This window comes from Thermobia domestica, chromosome 14 (assembly GCF_964235325.1).
Source record: "Thermobia domestica chromosome 14, izTheDome1.hap1.1, whole genome shotgun sequence".
Taxonomy (NCBI): domain Eukaryota; kingdom Metazoa; phylum Arthropoda; class Insecta; order Zygentoma; family Lepismatidae; genus Thermobia; species Thermobia domestica.
Window position 1 is genome coordinate 143,639,915 of NC_137467.1, and position 17,506 is coordinate 143,657,420.

The 17,506-nt window shown below is 33.6% G+C and overlaps 1 protein-coding gene across 1 annotated transcript in view; it reads left to right on the forward strand.

The window, feature by feature from the left end:
• Window positions 1–17,506, forward strand: part of LOC145670369 (LIM domain only protein 3-like) — a 437,118-nt gene that overhangs the window by 407,161 nt on the left and 12,451 nt on the right. Inside the window, exons 4-5 of the mRNA XM_081738973.1 lie at window positions 1,417–1,542; window positions 6,599–6,740. Of these exons, the coding sequence (XP_081595099.1) occupies window positions 1,417–1,542; window positions 6,599–6,740 (268 nt within the window). The remainder of the gene's footprint in view (window positions 1–1,416; window positions 1,543–6,598; window positions 6,741–17,506) is intronic.

Genomic DNA, 17,506 nt, shown 5'->3' on the forward strand with positions numbered 1-17,506 from the left:
ACCTAATTCCCATAAATTCTAGGGAGGGGACGATGCGCTCTGACGTCACGTTCAATCACATGCCAGATGTGTTCGATTTTGTTTAGATCCGGCGAGTGGGGGCCAGCACATCAGTTGGAACTCGCCCCTGTGTTCCTCGAACCATTCCATCACATTCCTGGCCTTGTGACATGGTGCATGATCTTGTCGAAAAGTGCCACTACCGTGGGAATCATGAAGGGGTGTACGTAGTCTGCAAGCATTGTTCGATACGCCTCGGCCGTCATGATGCCTTGCTCGAGCTCCCTAAGCGCATGGATGCTCACGTGAATGTTCCCCAGAGCATAATTAAGCCGCTGCAAGCTTGTCTCCATCCCACAGTACAGGCGTAAAGGAGCTGTTCCCTTGGAACACGACGGATTCGCACCCTCCCATCGTCATGATGAAGAAGGTATCGTGATTCATCAGACAATGTAACGCTCTTCCACTGAGCCAAGGTCCAGTAGCGATGGTCAAGTGTTCATTTCAGTCGTAGTTGCTAATGTCGTGGTGTTAACATTCGCATATGGATGAGTCGTCGGCTGCGGAAGCCCATCGTTAGGAGTTTTCGGTGCACTGTATGTTCAGACACACTTGTACTTTGCCCAGCATTAAAGTCTGATGTTAGTTGCGGCACAGTTTGCTGCCTGTCCTGTTTTATCAGTCTGCCCAGTCTACGACGTCCGACATCTGTAATGAAGTGGGGGGCCTCCAACCCCTCGACGTTTGGACATCGTTTCCCTTTGGTTTCGGCACTTGTTGAAGACACTCACCACAGCACTCCTCGACCACCCGACAAGTCCTGCAGTTTCCGAAATTCTCGTGCCGAATGTTTCTGAGTGAATACTTTCTTCAAAATAATTAAAAATTATAAAAAGACTATCGAGACATTCGAGTCGAGTCGAAATTTTTACGAGCACTCTCGACTCGAAAATTTGAGTTGAGAAATATGTTTGTCTCGACTAGTCTCGAATTTTACAAAGTTTGTCTCGACTCTGCGCATCCCTAGTGGTGGATAAACATGATATACACAGGTTTTCTCTAAGTTTCCCCGTTCCCTTCCACTTTCTTCTTTCCACTTTTTCATCATTTCATCACCGTTTCCATTACCTCCTTCAGTGTATAATAATGAGACATTAAACTAGAACCAAAAGACTACAAAATAGGTTTACTATACTAAGACTTTCTTTGATATTTAATGTATTTACATTTGAGCCTCTATTATACAAATTGAACTATTTAAAGAATACCAAATCCTTTTTTTTTCCAATTCTAATTATACGTTACATTGTAACTTTGATTTCTGTGGATTCTACTGACTACATTTTAGAATCTATACGTATAAACTTGTTTACAAGTTAAGTGTAATTTTAATTCGTTTATTGCTGAATTTTCCAGGTTATTTGGTACAACTGGTTATTGCGCTGCATGTAGCAAAGTAATTCCTGCGTTCGAAATGGTGATGAGGGCCAAAAACAACGTCTATCACCTGGAATGCTTCGCATGTCAGCAATGTAATCATAGGTACGTTTTTCTTTTAGATATAACTAAGAACCATGGATAGGGTATAGGATAAACAAAACTGAGTGATAGTAAAAAATAAAAAAAGTTAGATATAGGCTTTCCAGATTGCAAAACGAAACTATAAATGTTTCACAAAAGTTAACAGCAAAGTTCTTCGCAGATACAATCAATTTCAGTGCTCTCCTTTCAAATCTGCTAATGTCAGATTAAGAGACCCCATTACGGCGAAATTAAAACACCGTCTATTTTGCAGTAATTATGTGATAGATAAAATATAATCAAAAAGTGGAACAAGAGCTCGCTAGACAATATTATTTTGCATGGGATACCGTTATTACGACTCACTTATCTGCTTTCAATTTCCAACCATTTACAAAATCGGCATTTATTTTCGCGCTTATAAATGGCTGCAAACGGAAAGCTACTAGCTCACTCGTGGTAACTTTACCTCATGCAAAATAATATTGTCTAGCGCGCTTTTGTTCTACATTTCGATTATCTTTTATCTGTTTGAAGATATCACATAATTACTGTAAAATTAGCGGTATTTTAATTTCGCAGTGATTAGGCCTCTTAAGTAATTCGATATCACATTTTATTTGTAATCCTTTATCTGATTTTCTAAAAATAATAACAATAAATTTCTTTTTAAAATTTATTATGCACACACAGAATGTTCCGTTCAAATCTCCCTAACTTTAATTGACCGTAGAAAAGAAAGTGTAGACATTAGGACAATAAAATTTCAGAGGATTCAAGAAAAACTCATAAATGTTATTTTCTATATGCTAATACAGACAAATTGACGTCTACATGTTCCCCATTGGTAGTACGAACAATAACAGCTTCTGTGAAACTCCGCTCGAATTTCTTCCACCTTTTTATCTGAAACACGATGATAAACCTCACCAAATCAATTTAGAACACTGCTGACTGTAAGAAACTTACTAAACCACAGCGTGATTGATTTAGTACACTCGTCTGAAATTTCGTTGTGTTGAAGTCACAGATTTTGTCTCACCATACCACACCACTGCCTGCGTACGTTGTTTAACAGTCGCCATATTTATTTATGGAACCGTGGTGCTGTGTAGTAAACAAACGGACAACTTCAGATCATGAAGAACAAAACTTGAAGATCTGACCTTTGATTTGGTGTTGCAGTTATTTCGCATTTCATCTACTTTAATTCACAGTAATTAATTAAAGTCAGGGAAATTTGAACGGAACACGTTGTGTATATACAGTATAAAAATAGATCTATGTATGTAAATTACAGCATAACTCTGGAACGCCTGAGCAATTTCAACTAACCTTGGCACACATATGACTTACAACCTGCAAAAAATACTATGGGGATAAAGTACCTCTAGCAACCCCAGGGATGGATTGAGAAAGTGGTTACGTCTCTTTACAATAGCCCATAACATATTAGGCAACACTTCGTAACTTGAAACAATGTTGGTTGCCTGCACAACAGGGAGTAAACACTTTAACTAAAATGCATATCATATGGGAGGGAAGAGGTTCATATATTTTCCGTAAACTTATTTTCATCGTACAAAGAATGGGCGTTATTCATCGTCATTTATTCTACATAGCTCTTCATTTTCGAATGTTTTGCATAAACGTCATTCTTTTTAAGCATTTTAGCTAGTAATAAAATATTTTTTTAAAAAAGCAATCACATTGACAATATATATATATATATATATATCGTTATCGTATTTGATCTAAAGAACTTATATGATCTTAATCTGATATGATCGATCTTGATCAAACTTGCTTAGTCACATATGAAATGTGATTTTTTTTAATGCAAACCTTTTCTTCTCGCATTATGAGTTATAAAATTATCGCAAAAAAATCACCAATTGTTACGATCTACAAATCTTATTTGATCTTGATCAAACTTGGAATGAAGGAGCTCGGATCTTAGACTTTCTTAATATGTATATGAAATACGTTCTTGAGCAGATCTTTGATTTTCAAGTTATGCACCTTGATAGTTTGGGTTTGGGTCAGGCAAATTTTGTGGAAAAAAAAATGCTCATTGTATTTAGATCATTTATAATAATCTAATAAGTTATGTTTATAACAGTTGCTTGCTAAAATCATGAAGTACTTGACAATCATGAAAATTGCTAGCCTGAATAAATAGAACACACCATAATGCCATGAAGCTATCTGGAATTATACTTTCGCCGCTGTTGTTCTCGATCTGGGTCGGCTTATTTGTTTACATTCGCTGATTTGGAGTTGATGCTGTGGACACTTAGTGTTGTAATTCACTGCACACTTCTTGAACTTCCCCAATCAGTTACGGCTTTACTTATTGGCATGACGTGGCAACAGCTGAGTGTTTTCAAGACATGAAATCATAGGAGCCAACGACATGTGTACTGTATTGTGCTTTAATGGGCTATACGATTAGATTTTAGGATTTAGAGTTTAGCTATCTAGGCTTTCGGCATCTATGGCCATTTAGCCCGTCACGTATGAGGGATGACGCACCTTGGAGAGCACACTATCCGGGGAAAGGGAATGAAGGAAGCGGCCTGGGATCTATAAGTTAGCAACCAACCCGGCATTTGCCTGGTGTGAATAGGGAAAACCCAGGAAAACTTCGTTCAAGATGGCTGGCCTGAAAAAGCATTTTACATTTGTTCGACCGAATGCTTCCACCGGGACCGCTCGCACCGAAGGCGAGAGCGTTAGCGACGAAACTACGGGATCTCCTATATGATTGGAGGACGGTTCAACATCGACATGACTATAGTTTTCAAGACTATTTCAATTTCAATTTAATGTCATACGAAGAAACTAATTTAAAACATGGAGAATATTCTCCCTTAAAAGTTAAACAAAACTAGCTGAACCTGCGCTCTCTACACAGCACATCATTCGCATATGAGCATGAATCTCCTTGTTGTTCCTCACAACATCTGTACATGTCCTTTTACAGACACAAGTGAAAGATGTCTTGATAAAAATCGACGAAGAGTACCATAAAGGGGAGATCTTTTCGATTATTTTTTTCAATATCTCTTGCCGTTTGTAATATTTGAATCTACTTCCGGTTGGAGTTCCTAATTCATGTATGATCGATCAGTTTTTTCTTTATTCTTGCATACAGTATGCAATAAGCAAATATATTATATACACAATCAATTATGATGTCAGTGATATATGGAGTTGATTGGGCAAAACACTCCAAATAATAAAGATTCATCTTAGCCTAGAGAAATGGTTATCCTTCGTTTTTCATTATCATTTGCCCATGAAACAAACGCCTGAGAGACATGCAACCCCCATATACAATAATGTGGTGCTGGAATGTGTAACTCGTAGGATATGATGCTTTTATTTTTCTAAAATTTCAACACTTTCAGTGTATCTTTAAAAATGTAATAAAGAAGAAACGGCCATGTTTTTTTAAAAAAAATATTCAATCAGAATGGATAATTTAGAATCGACCAGTGAAAACGGCATGTTTCTAGCACTTGTGGTTTTCGAGATCTCATTGTCGAAAGGATTGGAGACAAACATATAAACCTAGCAATTTTAATATATAGATCGTTTAGCACGACAGAGGATAGGATCGTCTAGGATAGTCTAATTTTGTAAGGAATAATATTTGTTTTCTTTCAAATTTTATTTTGCGTATCTCCAAGATTCACTTGTCCTTACTAATAAGACTATATATATATATATATATGACGACAGATAAAATTTTTTAATTTATGTTATCCTTTCAAAATGTTAATTTCTTTTCTTTTCATATCGTTTGATGAATTGAAGACAAGAGGAGAGGGGAGACGGCTTATTAGTGGTAGTGGAATGGAAAAGATTTTTTTTTGACGTAACTGGAGGTGGAGAAGGGGGAAGGGGGAGAGAAAGAGAGACTGACATTCGGGAAGAAGCCATTAGCCCCCGTTATGAAAGGCGCCTACTGGATTTTAAAACCATTTTCTAACAAAATTGGTGGAATACGTTCCCCGAGTCGTCGGCAGCTGAGAACGCCATTAATAATTTCTGACGTCAAGAAATCAAGAAATCTTCTTTGAGGACCTCAAGCCGAGAGTGCTTTTCCTATTTTTTTAAAAAAACTTTCCTTTTTTCACAAACAGATTCAAGATTTCTACGGCAGTTTTTAAATTTTATTTTTATCCTTTTTTTTTTAAAAAAAAACTGAAAAGCAAATAATAAAAGGAAATGAATAAAGGAACATTTGTGACAGCTACTAATTTTTACTTTCCTTTTTTAAAATATAATTTTGGATGCAAAAATTAAGGTCATTGATATTTTACTTTCTGCTGGTTGATTATATATATATTCTTATTATAAAAGCAAGGCGTCTGAGTGTGTCAATCACACTCTTAATACAGTAGAGTTCCGCAAACTTGACTCCCGGTATCTCGACATTCCATATAACTAGACGATCACATTTTTTTTTTTTTTTTTTAATTTTTGGTCTCTAAGTGATTTCACCTCAGGCAGAACATTATCTTTGAAATAATGGGGTAATCCATTAATAGCTAAGTTGTAATAATTTCAGACAGTATAGGTAGATTTTACTTACGATATTAACATAAGTGTAGCTACAGTACATGAATGTACGCACGTTTTCTTGTTCGTCACCAATCTCGGTCATTTTGGAAATTATTATTTTTCATCCCTTTTCACCTTCCTATACCGATGGGGGCTGAGCTTGGACTTAAATGGCATCGAGTGTATCACTATTCATTTCAGGGTCTCCAAAACTGTGTATTCGACATTAATATCAGTCATTTTCGATTATATTTAATGTTATTGCTTTCCATCCCCACTCCTATGGCGCTATGAGTGTTAGAGGGTGTCTTGCCTTCACAATATTTGTTTTCAGAATGTAAGTCACTAGTATACCAAGTTTGGTTGGAATTGCTTCATTTGTTCTAAAATTATACTGGGACATACATACATGTATCTATTTCTTTATAAGGTAATATAGATGTTAAATACGTTGTACCTCGCAATGTTTTAACTTGATAGTTTGTTTCTTCTCTTTGTTTAACAGGTTTTGCGTAGGAGACAGGTTCTACTTGTGCGAGAACAAGATCCTGTGTGAGTACGACTACGAAGAGCGACTGGTATTTGCAAATATGGCGTACAACCCAAGCAGCTTAGCACACATACGAAGGCAAGTCAGTAATTTGCAGGTATGGCTACAGCGACGGCCGGATATGTCCTGTCGCAATAAACATACACAAAACACTACATTTCTCACATTTAGATAAACACTCACACACACACATTTTTTAGACTTGTTTTGACCCTATAATTGTTTTGCTTACAAATTATCAGATGGGATTATCAAAGGATTTAAGATCAGGAGTAAGGCCGCCATTTTAGGCAAAGTCTTGTGTCCATTCCATCTTGTGTCTTGTTAAGGCTAAAATGTCTCGATTTTCATATTTATTGATGAAATTCGTAGCTATTATTATTATTATTATTATTATTATTATTATTATTATTATTATTATTATTATTATTATTATTATTATTATTATTATTATTATTATTATAATTATATTATTATTATTATTATTATTATTATTATTATTATTATTATTATTATTATTATTATTATTATTATTATTATTATTATTATTATTATTATTATTATTGGAATTTAGTTTCCATATTATTATACAGAGCCTTCAAAATAAGAGAGAACTTCACAGCAGCGGCAGCCAACTGATAGTATGCCTAGTAACAGAAAATCTAACCTATTGATTAGAATTTCGTTACCTGGCGGAGGGTGGAAAGCATTAGTTGCGCCAGCAACAAAATGTTAGGTCGGCCGGCCGACCGGTTGCCGGGAATTCGTGGGTCACCCTAAGGCTGCTACAATATTTTATCGTATTCTAAAGACTCAAAGTAATGTTTCAAACGCGTCGGCACTGCATTTGCGATTCCAACAATGTGTAATGACTTCCTTCATCCATTGGCAAATCAGATGCAGCTGTGAGAACAGTGTTGCTTTTTGAGAGTGTGTAAAAATGTTTAAGATTATCGACCAATCCGCCAACCGTGAGAAATTATTACGAAAAAGAAAAAAGTTGGCACATAATACCCCTCCTGAATAGCTAATTAAAGTGTCCCTACAATTTGTTTCGGAAACTGACAACTTGCACGAAGCCTCCCGAAATTTTGCTTTGGAAAGATAGCAGTTCTATCAAGATTTTCTTTTATAGATAAGTTGAAATTCTCGTTTCATTGGGCTCTCTTAAAAATTTCTTCGGAAGAGATTAATAGGTATTCTTAAAATTAGGAGTTTTCAAATATGACAAAACTAGGTAAAAAAAAAAAAAAAGTTCATGTTTTGCCTAAAATGGTGGACATCCTGATCATCTCGTCAGGAAAGCAACTGGTAACTCATTAGCCAAACGATTATGGGCAAAATGAGAAAGCACACACCTACAGCTCCCCCTGCTATCATACCAGATCTTTAACTCAGCTTGTATTGTATGATCCCTAAAAGCAAGTTTTAACTTACACGTTTAACATTTACATATATTAAATTGCGTGTGCCGACTACAGTAGTATATTCAGATTTCCAAAACAGACCAAATGTGATCTATTCTATTTAGACCTGAAGTCTTAGTTTGTAATTGGTAATTTTTGATCCATATTCGAACTGTGCGTAAGAAAATACAGTTCTGTTTCAAATGGCTTCTCCGATAGGGCGTCCTTTCTTCATTTTGCAAAGAGAACAGCTTTACTTAAGCATATTTTTCAGTTTTATTGCCATTTTGCAGGCAAATTGTTTTCTTGTTTACATTTTGAATCTAAATTTAAAAAGTACAATTTTCTATTTAAGAAAGTAATAAAGTTTTAGTCTGGATTTTACCTTCTGATTTTTTGATGAGATTGAAAGCTTTGCCACAGTAGCGTACCCAGGAATTTATTTCGGGGGGGGGGGTCCAAACTAAATATGAAGGTATTTAATATTAAAATTCCTAAAATTGCCCCTAAAATTAGGCTAAATTTTTAAAAAGTCGAAATTTCGGGGGGGGTCCGGACCCCCAGGTCTCCCCCCTTGCGTACGTCCCTGCTTTGCCATTCAACAAAAAATCCAGAATTTGGTTAATTAGTATAGTATATAATATTTCAGTAAATTTTCTTTCCACGACTTCAAAAAGGCTGGAAGAGTTAATGTTTATTTTTTCATAATATCTTGTTGAAGGGAGAAGATTAAAATCCAGAACCCTCCTTTGGACACGTCACTAGGTCACTTATCTGTTACAGTTCGTTTATCCATGGCCGGTTGTGTTCTATGTGATGACTTACACTCTTGATTTCCAGACAGCGTATTTTCCACTGATTACGACTTCTTTGCAAGTACACAGCGATACTTTATTTCACTCCTATTGAGATACTTTCCAGAGGCCAGAAACTATGCGTACCTTGCGAGAAGAAAGGCGATATTTCAGACATTCAAAACCACAATAATACTTCAGGTTTGATAACTGGAATGTCTCGAAGGGTATAGCACGACTTTGGCTAATTTGGTTTGGACTCTACCAATCTATATGAAAATGCACCATGCCAAATACATAATTGCGAGTGATTTTTGTTTACGAATTGTACCATACGCACTCTTGGTAAGCAAGTATAGCCACGGCTACACTGATGCAAGATTTCGCTAATAGGTTTACAAAATATCACTCTGCTGAAGGAAATCACTGGGACATACGTATGTAATGATAAAGGCATTTCAAAACCATGCACATTTTATTACTATAAATTGTAATAAGTATAAATAAGCAACAAATAATAGCCAAATACACACACACACCAGGCCCGTGCTGGCCCACCGGGACACCGGGACGTGTCCCGGTGCGCCCTCCAAAATATCACAGTATAAATAAAGGTACAAGTTTTTAGTTATAAATTCTTACAGCTTTTTGGTAAAAAAAAAAAAAAAAAAAAACTGAAAGGTGCAGTGCGCCCTTTACATTGGGCGCCCTTGCAAGACCACATCAAAGATGAACGATTTTATTTACTCTTTTGTATAGCACAGGTCTGTACAATAAATAATACAGTTACTGTTGGTAAAGAACCCGTGAAAGGTACAGTGCGCCCTTTGCATAAGGCGCCCTACGAAACATCACATTATAGATAAGTGGTTTTAGTTATCTTGTATACCAGCTTTGTATAATAAATTCAAATACTGACTGGTAGTACTAAATCTATGAAGAATACAAGGCGCCCTTTACATAAGATGCCCTGCGAAATATCACATATTTTCTTTTAAATTTTATTCTTCTGTATTTCAGTTTTGTATTATAAATTCATTAGTTGCTATTGGAAGAGATCAGGTAAATTGTATAATCACTTATTATAAAGTTATGTAGCTATAAAACGAAACAATGTGATCCATTAAGAATAACTCGGATAGTCAAACGTACGATGCATTTATGTAATACTACACTAACACTAGTCTCTAATTACGATTTTTACGGCATCGAAGCTTGCACAGTCTTAATACACATCCATATAATCGAGCATATTGATTATTCCTGTGTGTTTTAAAGCAGTGTTCGGGTAAACAGTGCCTATTGTATTTCTGAAATATAGCTATATTAATTTCCGTAAAATGTGGTCTTCCTGTCACCACGGCACGGCGCCTCGTCAGGTTGTGGATCGAGGAGGTGGCCTCTGGGATATAGAGGTTAGTTGCGAATATACTGAATAAGAAGTCGCGGACAGACAAGGGGTGATCCTCCACCTTGGGGATTTGGTGTGGGGCTAACAACCTTATCCTGTAAAAAAAAAAAAAAGGATTGTTCAGATAAGTTCGCAGAATCCCCAGATCAGAACTGATAACTTGGCACCAACTCAGCAAAGCAAAATCGACATGAGATTTGGAACATGGAATATAAGAAGTCTCTATAGGGCAGGCGCGTTGAAATTTGTAAAGAATGAGTTTAGAAATAGAGGAGTCAAGTCAAGTATATATATATATATATATATATATATATATATATATATATATATATATATATATACATATATATATTCCCGTTTGTATGGGCGCCCTTTTAGTAGACTTGTCCACCGCCCTCATTAGTATCCCAGCACGGCCCTGACACACACACACACACACACACATATATATATATATATGCCAATTAACTCTCCATAAATTTCTAATTTGTTTCCGAAATATCTATAATGTTTAGTCTGTGCTAAATAATTTAAACGTTTCTGTAACTGAAAGCGATTTTAGTTATCTTTCACGATTTTTGGTAATTTCAGTTTTAAGTTTGAAATAGATTATTTCAAGTAGGTTTACAGAAACCTCAAGGGCCAAAATAAATAAGGGTATTAGTACTCAACAAGGTATTAGTATCAATGTTCCACGAAGTTCGGTTGATATGGGTTACACTCAAACGCAAGGCAAAATAATAAAATATAACAAACACAAAATACTGACTAAACTTACAGAATATGGATTCTATATTTGAGGAACCTAGTATCAAAATCCGCCACATCCACTTCGCTTAGTTTCGAGTAATCTTGCAAAACGTGCAGTGAAGCTCCATATACACGTGTACAAAGTCCCATATTTGAACTACTTTTTTTTAGCATGAAATATTAAGCTTTTAAACAAAATTCTGTTTCAATGGAATTCCCTTACATCAAACATATAACAAGCGATATATAACTCAATTTCCGTTAAAAAAAGCGGTTTTTGGTACTAGGTGCCTCATTTGTATAATATTATATACAACCCTAGTTTTTGCTCTGTTTTCACACTATATTAAATCACTGTTCAACATATTTTAACCCAGACTTTAAGAGCTACTTTTTAGAATATGTAGCTCACACTTACATTACCTTCTTTCGATTATACAGCTGACAGCGCATAAACGTCACACGTAGCATCGTCCAGATAGTAGTACCGCTTAGAAGTCGTATACACAATTTTGTCATCTTACTAAATAGATATGATGAACATGATTTTTTTCCCTGAGAATAATGTTACAATTTAAATTATGCTTACGGCTTTAAATTTTGAAGAAATGTTATAAATTTATTCGAAAATAATCTTTCAATGGTCTTCAATGTCTTTGAATCAATTATGCAAGAAGAAGGTAAACATACATTTACCGGGTGTCCACAAACAAAATTCAAATTCTACTTAACATATGATGATATGTAGGGCCAAATAAAGTTCGAAATATGGCGCGTTCACCATTCAGTAAGATCCAAATTTTCCTTACAATCTTGAAGAAAATTTTGATGCCTGTTCACCGTAATTTATCATCAACCAAACTGTGCGACGTTAATATGTAGATGTATTTCGGTAATCTCTAGCAGTATCTGCAGTACAGAAAGAATGGAAATTAGAGATATCCTTCCACAACATCAACAAACAGTTTCTGCAGGACTACAAAAACAAAACCAATATACACTCACACAGATACATAAGACACAAATAGTAAAGCTCCTTATTTTAAACTTCACATTTTCTTTACATTTAATTTAAGTTACTCAGTTTTAATGATAAATACTTAATTGATTACCTTTACATTCTTACTCTTTCCTTTTTTTATTTTACAATTTTCTATCATTTTTTCTTTTTTTATTATAGCAATTAATCTCATTTACAAAACAGTAACTTTAAATGTGATTTTTCTAATTTACAGCTAAATATTTTCTTCTTTTATTCAATTAACCAGAATTGCTAACAGCATTCTTTAAGGGTACTTTTAATATACATTACATGACAGTTTATTTTAACATTTTCATTTTCTACTGATTGTAACCAAACAATCAGTATTTTGAGTTGAGTAACTAAGGATAATAAATAGTGTCATATACTAAGACCAAAACTTTGGCTGAAATTTTGTGTTAATAGAAGCTTTTATTACCTGCTTAGTAGAATTAGATCACCTATCGAAAAATAACAAGTGTCTTTTTTCTATTAGAAACTATTTCCTCTTCATGGCTTTTCTATGTTCTCAACAATATTTTTACTAATTTTCTGAGTCTTTTGTAAGATTATCAAATCAACAATCTAACGACTGTCTAGTGGATTGAACATTTTCCTACCTAAATATAACTCACTAGGAGTCTTACGAGTTTCTGAATACTCCTTCAAATGGCCAATAAGGAACAGTACTAACATTCTGAACACATAAACTAAATAATTTTTTTTTAAAGAAATCGCTTGAAAAATAGGAAGCATTGTCTTGTAATAACTTATTTGGAAAACCATAAAAATAGAAAATTTTATCTAGTTTATAACATATTATTTTAGAAGTAGCACTTCTGATAGGTTAAATATTGGCAAATCTACTATAGGCATCACACTCACACACACACACACACACACATTATATATATATATATATATACCATTAACTCCCATTAATTTCTAATTTGTTTCCGAAACGTGTATAATGTTTAATCTGTGCTAAATAATTTAAACCTTTCTGTACCTGAAAGAGGCTTTTGTTATGTTTCACAATTTCTTGTAATTTCAAAGTTTAATTTTAAAATAGATTATTTCAAGTAGGTTTAAAGAAGTCTGAAGGGCTCAAAGAAATAAGAGTATACGAAGTTCAATTGAAATGGATTACTGTCAAACGCAAGGCAAAATAAAAAAAATAAGAAATATATACTGACAAACACAAAATACTAAGCTTACAGAATATTGATTCTACATTTGTACACTATTACATACAAACCTCTTTTTCACTCCTTTTTTCTATATTAGACCACTAGTCAACATATGTTTAACACAAACTTGAAAAGCTATTAGAATATGTAGCTCACACTTCATTACCGTCTTTCACCTTACTAAACAGATAGGATGAACATGATTTTTTCCCTGAGAATAATGTTACAAAATCCAACTGGGACATTCTGCAGAGTAAGCTACAAAAAACATTAAGAGTGCATTTGTGTCAGAAATGAAGAATAAACACAAGAATGCAAAAGTATTTTCTTCATCTTTTCGGAACGAATGTAATAGAAAAGTGTTGTCAACGAAGTGAATAAAAAGAATAACTATATCGGACCAAAATGCAAATAATGTTTACAAATTTCGAACTTTAATGCAAATAATGTTTACAAATTTCAAAATTGACGTGCAAATTATTTGCTCTTACTTTTGGAAGATATTTTATATAATTTTCCTAGCTTTATCCTAGATTTTAACAGTTTTCTACGGGAAGTAAATCTCAAAGTCTGAGGAAATACCCTCGTGGTCAACTCTTGAAAGAAACCTTTGTGTCGTGAGTAGTCCGGATAGTAAATCTCATGCCATTTACCGGCCAGTTATTGAACTTCACGTCACTGTCTTCTTGAACTGTTGCAATCTAGTGAAAGCTTCATGGCCTTTCTCTTGTGCTTTTCAATCAATTGAAAACATTCAGATATCACATAAGAATTTAATATTGTAAATAACAACAATAATAATACAGTATAAATTTTTAATAAAATTATTGGTGCTAAAAATAGCAATAAGTATACTATAGCACTGTATATAGGCCTACTGTATCGTACAGAACAAGTTGAATAAAAATTGCAAATGAAAAAAATTATTTTACATTAAGTGCATGGAAATAGATACATTCTACTTTGATAATATACACGAAAATTCTAAGATACATAGCTACATAAATAGTGCAATAAATTTATAATATATATGTGGTACATAACAAAATAATTCTATACCTTGATTTAGTAACATCTAGGGCTTATAATTTAAGCTTTCAGGTAATACTGAATTGCACTACTACTACTACTATTACTACTACTACTACTACTACTACTACTACTACTAATAATAATAATAATAATAATAATAATAATAATAATAATAATAATAATAATAATAATAATAATAATAATAACACGCCATAGGCTGATGCCGTATAATGGCTACCACATATTATCTAAAAACACACAAAATGTTGCAAAAAGTATTCACCAGTTTTTGGCACATAACATGGAATTAATTGCCGATACCAAGCCATACTACAAATACCAGCCAAGTCCAGTACTTGAAAACGACAAATACAAACTCTACTGGGATCGGGAAATAAGAACGGATGTCAAGGTACCTGCAAACAGACCCGACATCACTATTATCAATAAAATTGACCAGAAGTAACCCTCATAGATGCAGCAGTACCATTGACTCATAACATATGTACAACATTCATTACAAAAAATAAGCAAATATAAAGATCTGGCAGACGAAATGAAGAAGCTATGGAAATGTCAGATAGTTAAAGTAAGACCAAACATTATCTCAGCTACTGCAATTGTCCCTAAACGTACTGAGACACAACTTGAGCAGATAAACGCACACCTCCGAACAAATCTACAAACATCAGTAATACTAGACACCTGTCATATGATCAGGAAGTTCTTTGGAGAAGAAGAACTCTTCAAATAATCTGGTCCACAGATACAGAAAAATATCTGTTCGAATAAAACAGAATAATATACGGGTAACACATTAACATGGGTATAAAATTGTATAATAACCTCTGAGTGCATAAAGGATAATAAGAAAATGAGTTCTTTTGTCAACGTAGTGCGCCAACTATTATTAAATATTACGTTCTATAGAGTAAATAAATTATCTGCTAATGTGTAATTTTGAAAAATTGTTAAATTACTTATTCTATATAGCTAGTAACTACATGTATATAGTAATAGTAATAGTGAATAATGTAGCTTATGTATATAACTATTATTGTGTAGATTGTAAAAAAATGATTTTACCTTCATTTTATAAGTTCTTAAAATATAAATATTACATTTGACCTAAGTATTCTCTCAGTTTAAGCATTGCCGAGTTTTATATCATTTTGTACAAATGTATATGTAAAATGGTTTACAGAATGACAAATGAATCAAGTCACATCAAATCATATTTTGCTATAAAATTGAATAATTTATTTAATGAAATTATTATGTTTATACTCACGCTTTTATGATGACCAAATACAGAGCGTGTACATAAAAATATAACAATACCTTTGTTGTAAAAATTCCTAACGTGTAACAGTTTCGTCAACTAACCACTTGGCTTCATCAGACACTATGACTAGATAGATAGTGTCTGATGAAGCCAAGTGGTTAGTTGGCGAAACTGTAATACGTTAACAATTTTTACGATAAACGTATTGTTTTGCTCAGCGTGTAGTTTTATTCGGATTTAAGTCTACTAAAGCAAACCTTGTACAATGGAAAATATAAAAGTATAGTGGGTATAAGTAACGAATAAACCTACATGTACTACATCAGTACTATATATAATTATTTTTATTTCCAACTATTTTTAATTGCTAAATTTTAATTAGTGAATATGATATATCATTGTTTTATTAACTAATTCTAGTTCAAAATTTCCTCTACTTCTTTTTTAAAAGAAATTTTCTTTTGTACTATTCAATCATTATTTTTGTACAACCACAGTCCTTCTTTTATACACATTGTATATCAAGGACTAGTGATATTTAAAATTAATAATTAACAGCAATTCTTGGTTGGTTATGACAGGTCTCTACCTGTCATATATATATATTTTAGAACTTAGACCTCTTTTTACATCCATTTAGCACAGCTCTTTGTCTAGATACTTCAACGCTGTGACTGCTTGAACTTCGCTTCAATACAGCGAAATAAAATCATCACCTTTGCTACTGGAAATGAAATTGTTTTCGCAGCAGAGTTATAACTGATAAATTAAAACTATCAATAATTTCTTAGTTGCTGAATATATATTTCATCAACCATATTTATTTATTTATTTATTTATTTATTTATTTCCCTTACAGTTTGCCTGAATTTTTGTGCAAATCATTCTTATCGAGATCAGATCTAAATCGATTAATCAACATCACTTTCCACTTCTTTTTCATTTCAGAAAATATATGTATCCAACAGGCTTCCAATACTACAGAAAACTCTATTCTGTGTGATGATTTGTTTATCGGTTCATAACGTTGGTAAGATCGTTAACATTTTCTTTCTAAAACCTGGACTATATTCTTATACACACACATAGTATACGAATATCTATACAAGAGAGAATACACACACATAGTATATGAATATCTATACAAGAGAGAATTATTTCTTTCTTCCAAAAATACATGGAAGATAACTAAACAACTAAATTAATGGTAATTAGTAAATAGTTCCACTCCTAAGGAATAGAAACGAACTCTGAGAAATTCGCTGATAAATATAAAAAGAAAGTAATGAGATGCCAAAAGTATTTTAGTGCACATAACCAATGATATTTTTTCTTAAAATTATGAAGATCTACATTCTTAATTTGACGAGAGAGGATTTTCCTCTATTATTTCCCCTTCTTTAGCAACTTACAAGAAAATAATTAATTTCAATTTTTTAAGGCGAAGTAGTGAAAGACAAAACAAAAATTCCTGTTGTATCTTACACAAATGTTAGATATAGTTATCTTAGTAGCAATCCCAGCGGGCAGGAAAAAGTTTTATGAAGCAAAACCGAGATAATGAGGTTGCTAAGGCTACTGATAAACAAAGTAATTACCGTGTTTGATTTATAACTGATCTGTTTCAAAATATGACTTGATGGCTGCTGTGGGCAGAGATCAACTGTGATTTTCCACTGGCTTTCCACACTTTTCACTGACACTCTGTTTGAAAAAGGGTGTGGACAACAGGAAAATAAACTCCATGATGAAGTATATAAGAAGCTCTTTGACTTCATTGGTGCATTACTGTCTGGAAGATGTTAATCAAATTCAGGGTATTTGTGTAATGTACTGAAAGTCCAATCAATATTGCAGAGAAGAAGATTCAAAGGTTTATTATAGAAACATGAATACATTCTTACTCTTTCTTCATTTAGGTCTATTTCTTTCTCTCGTATCATTTCGAGGAGAGTATATGATATTCAGTTAACA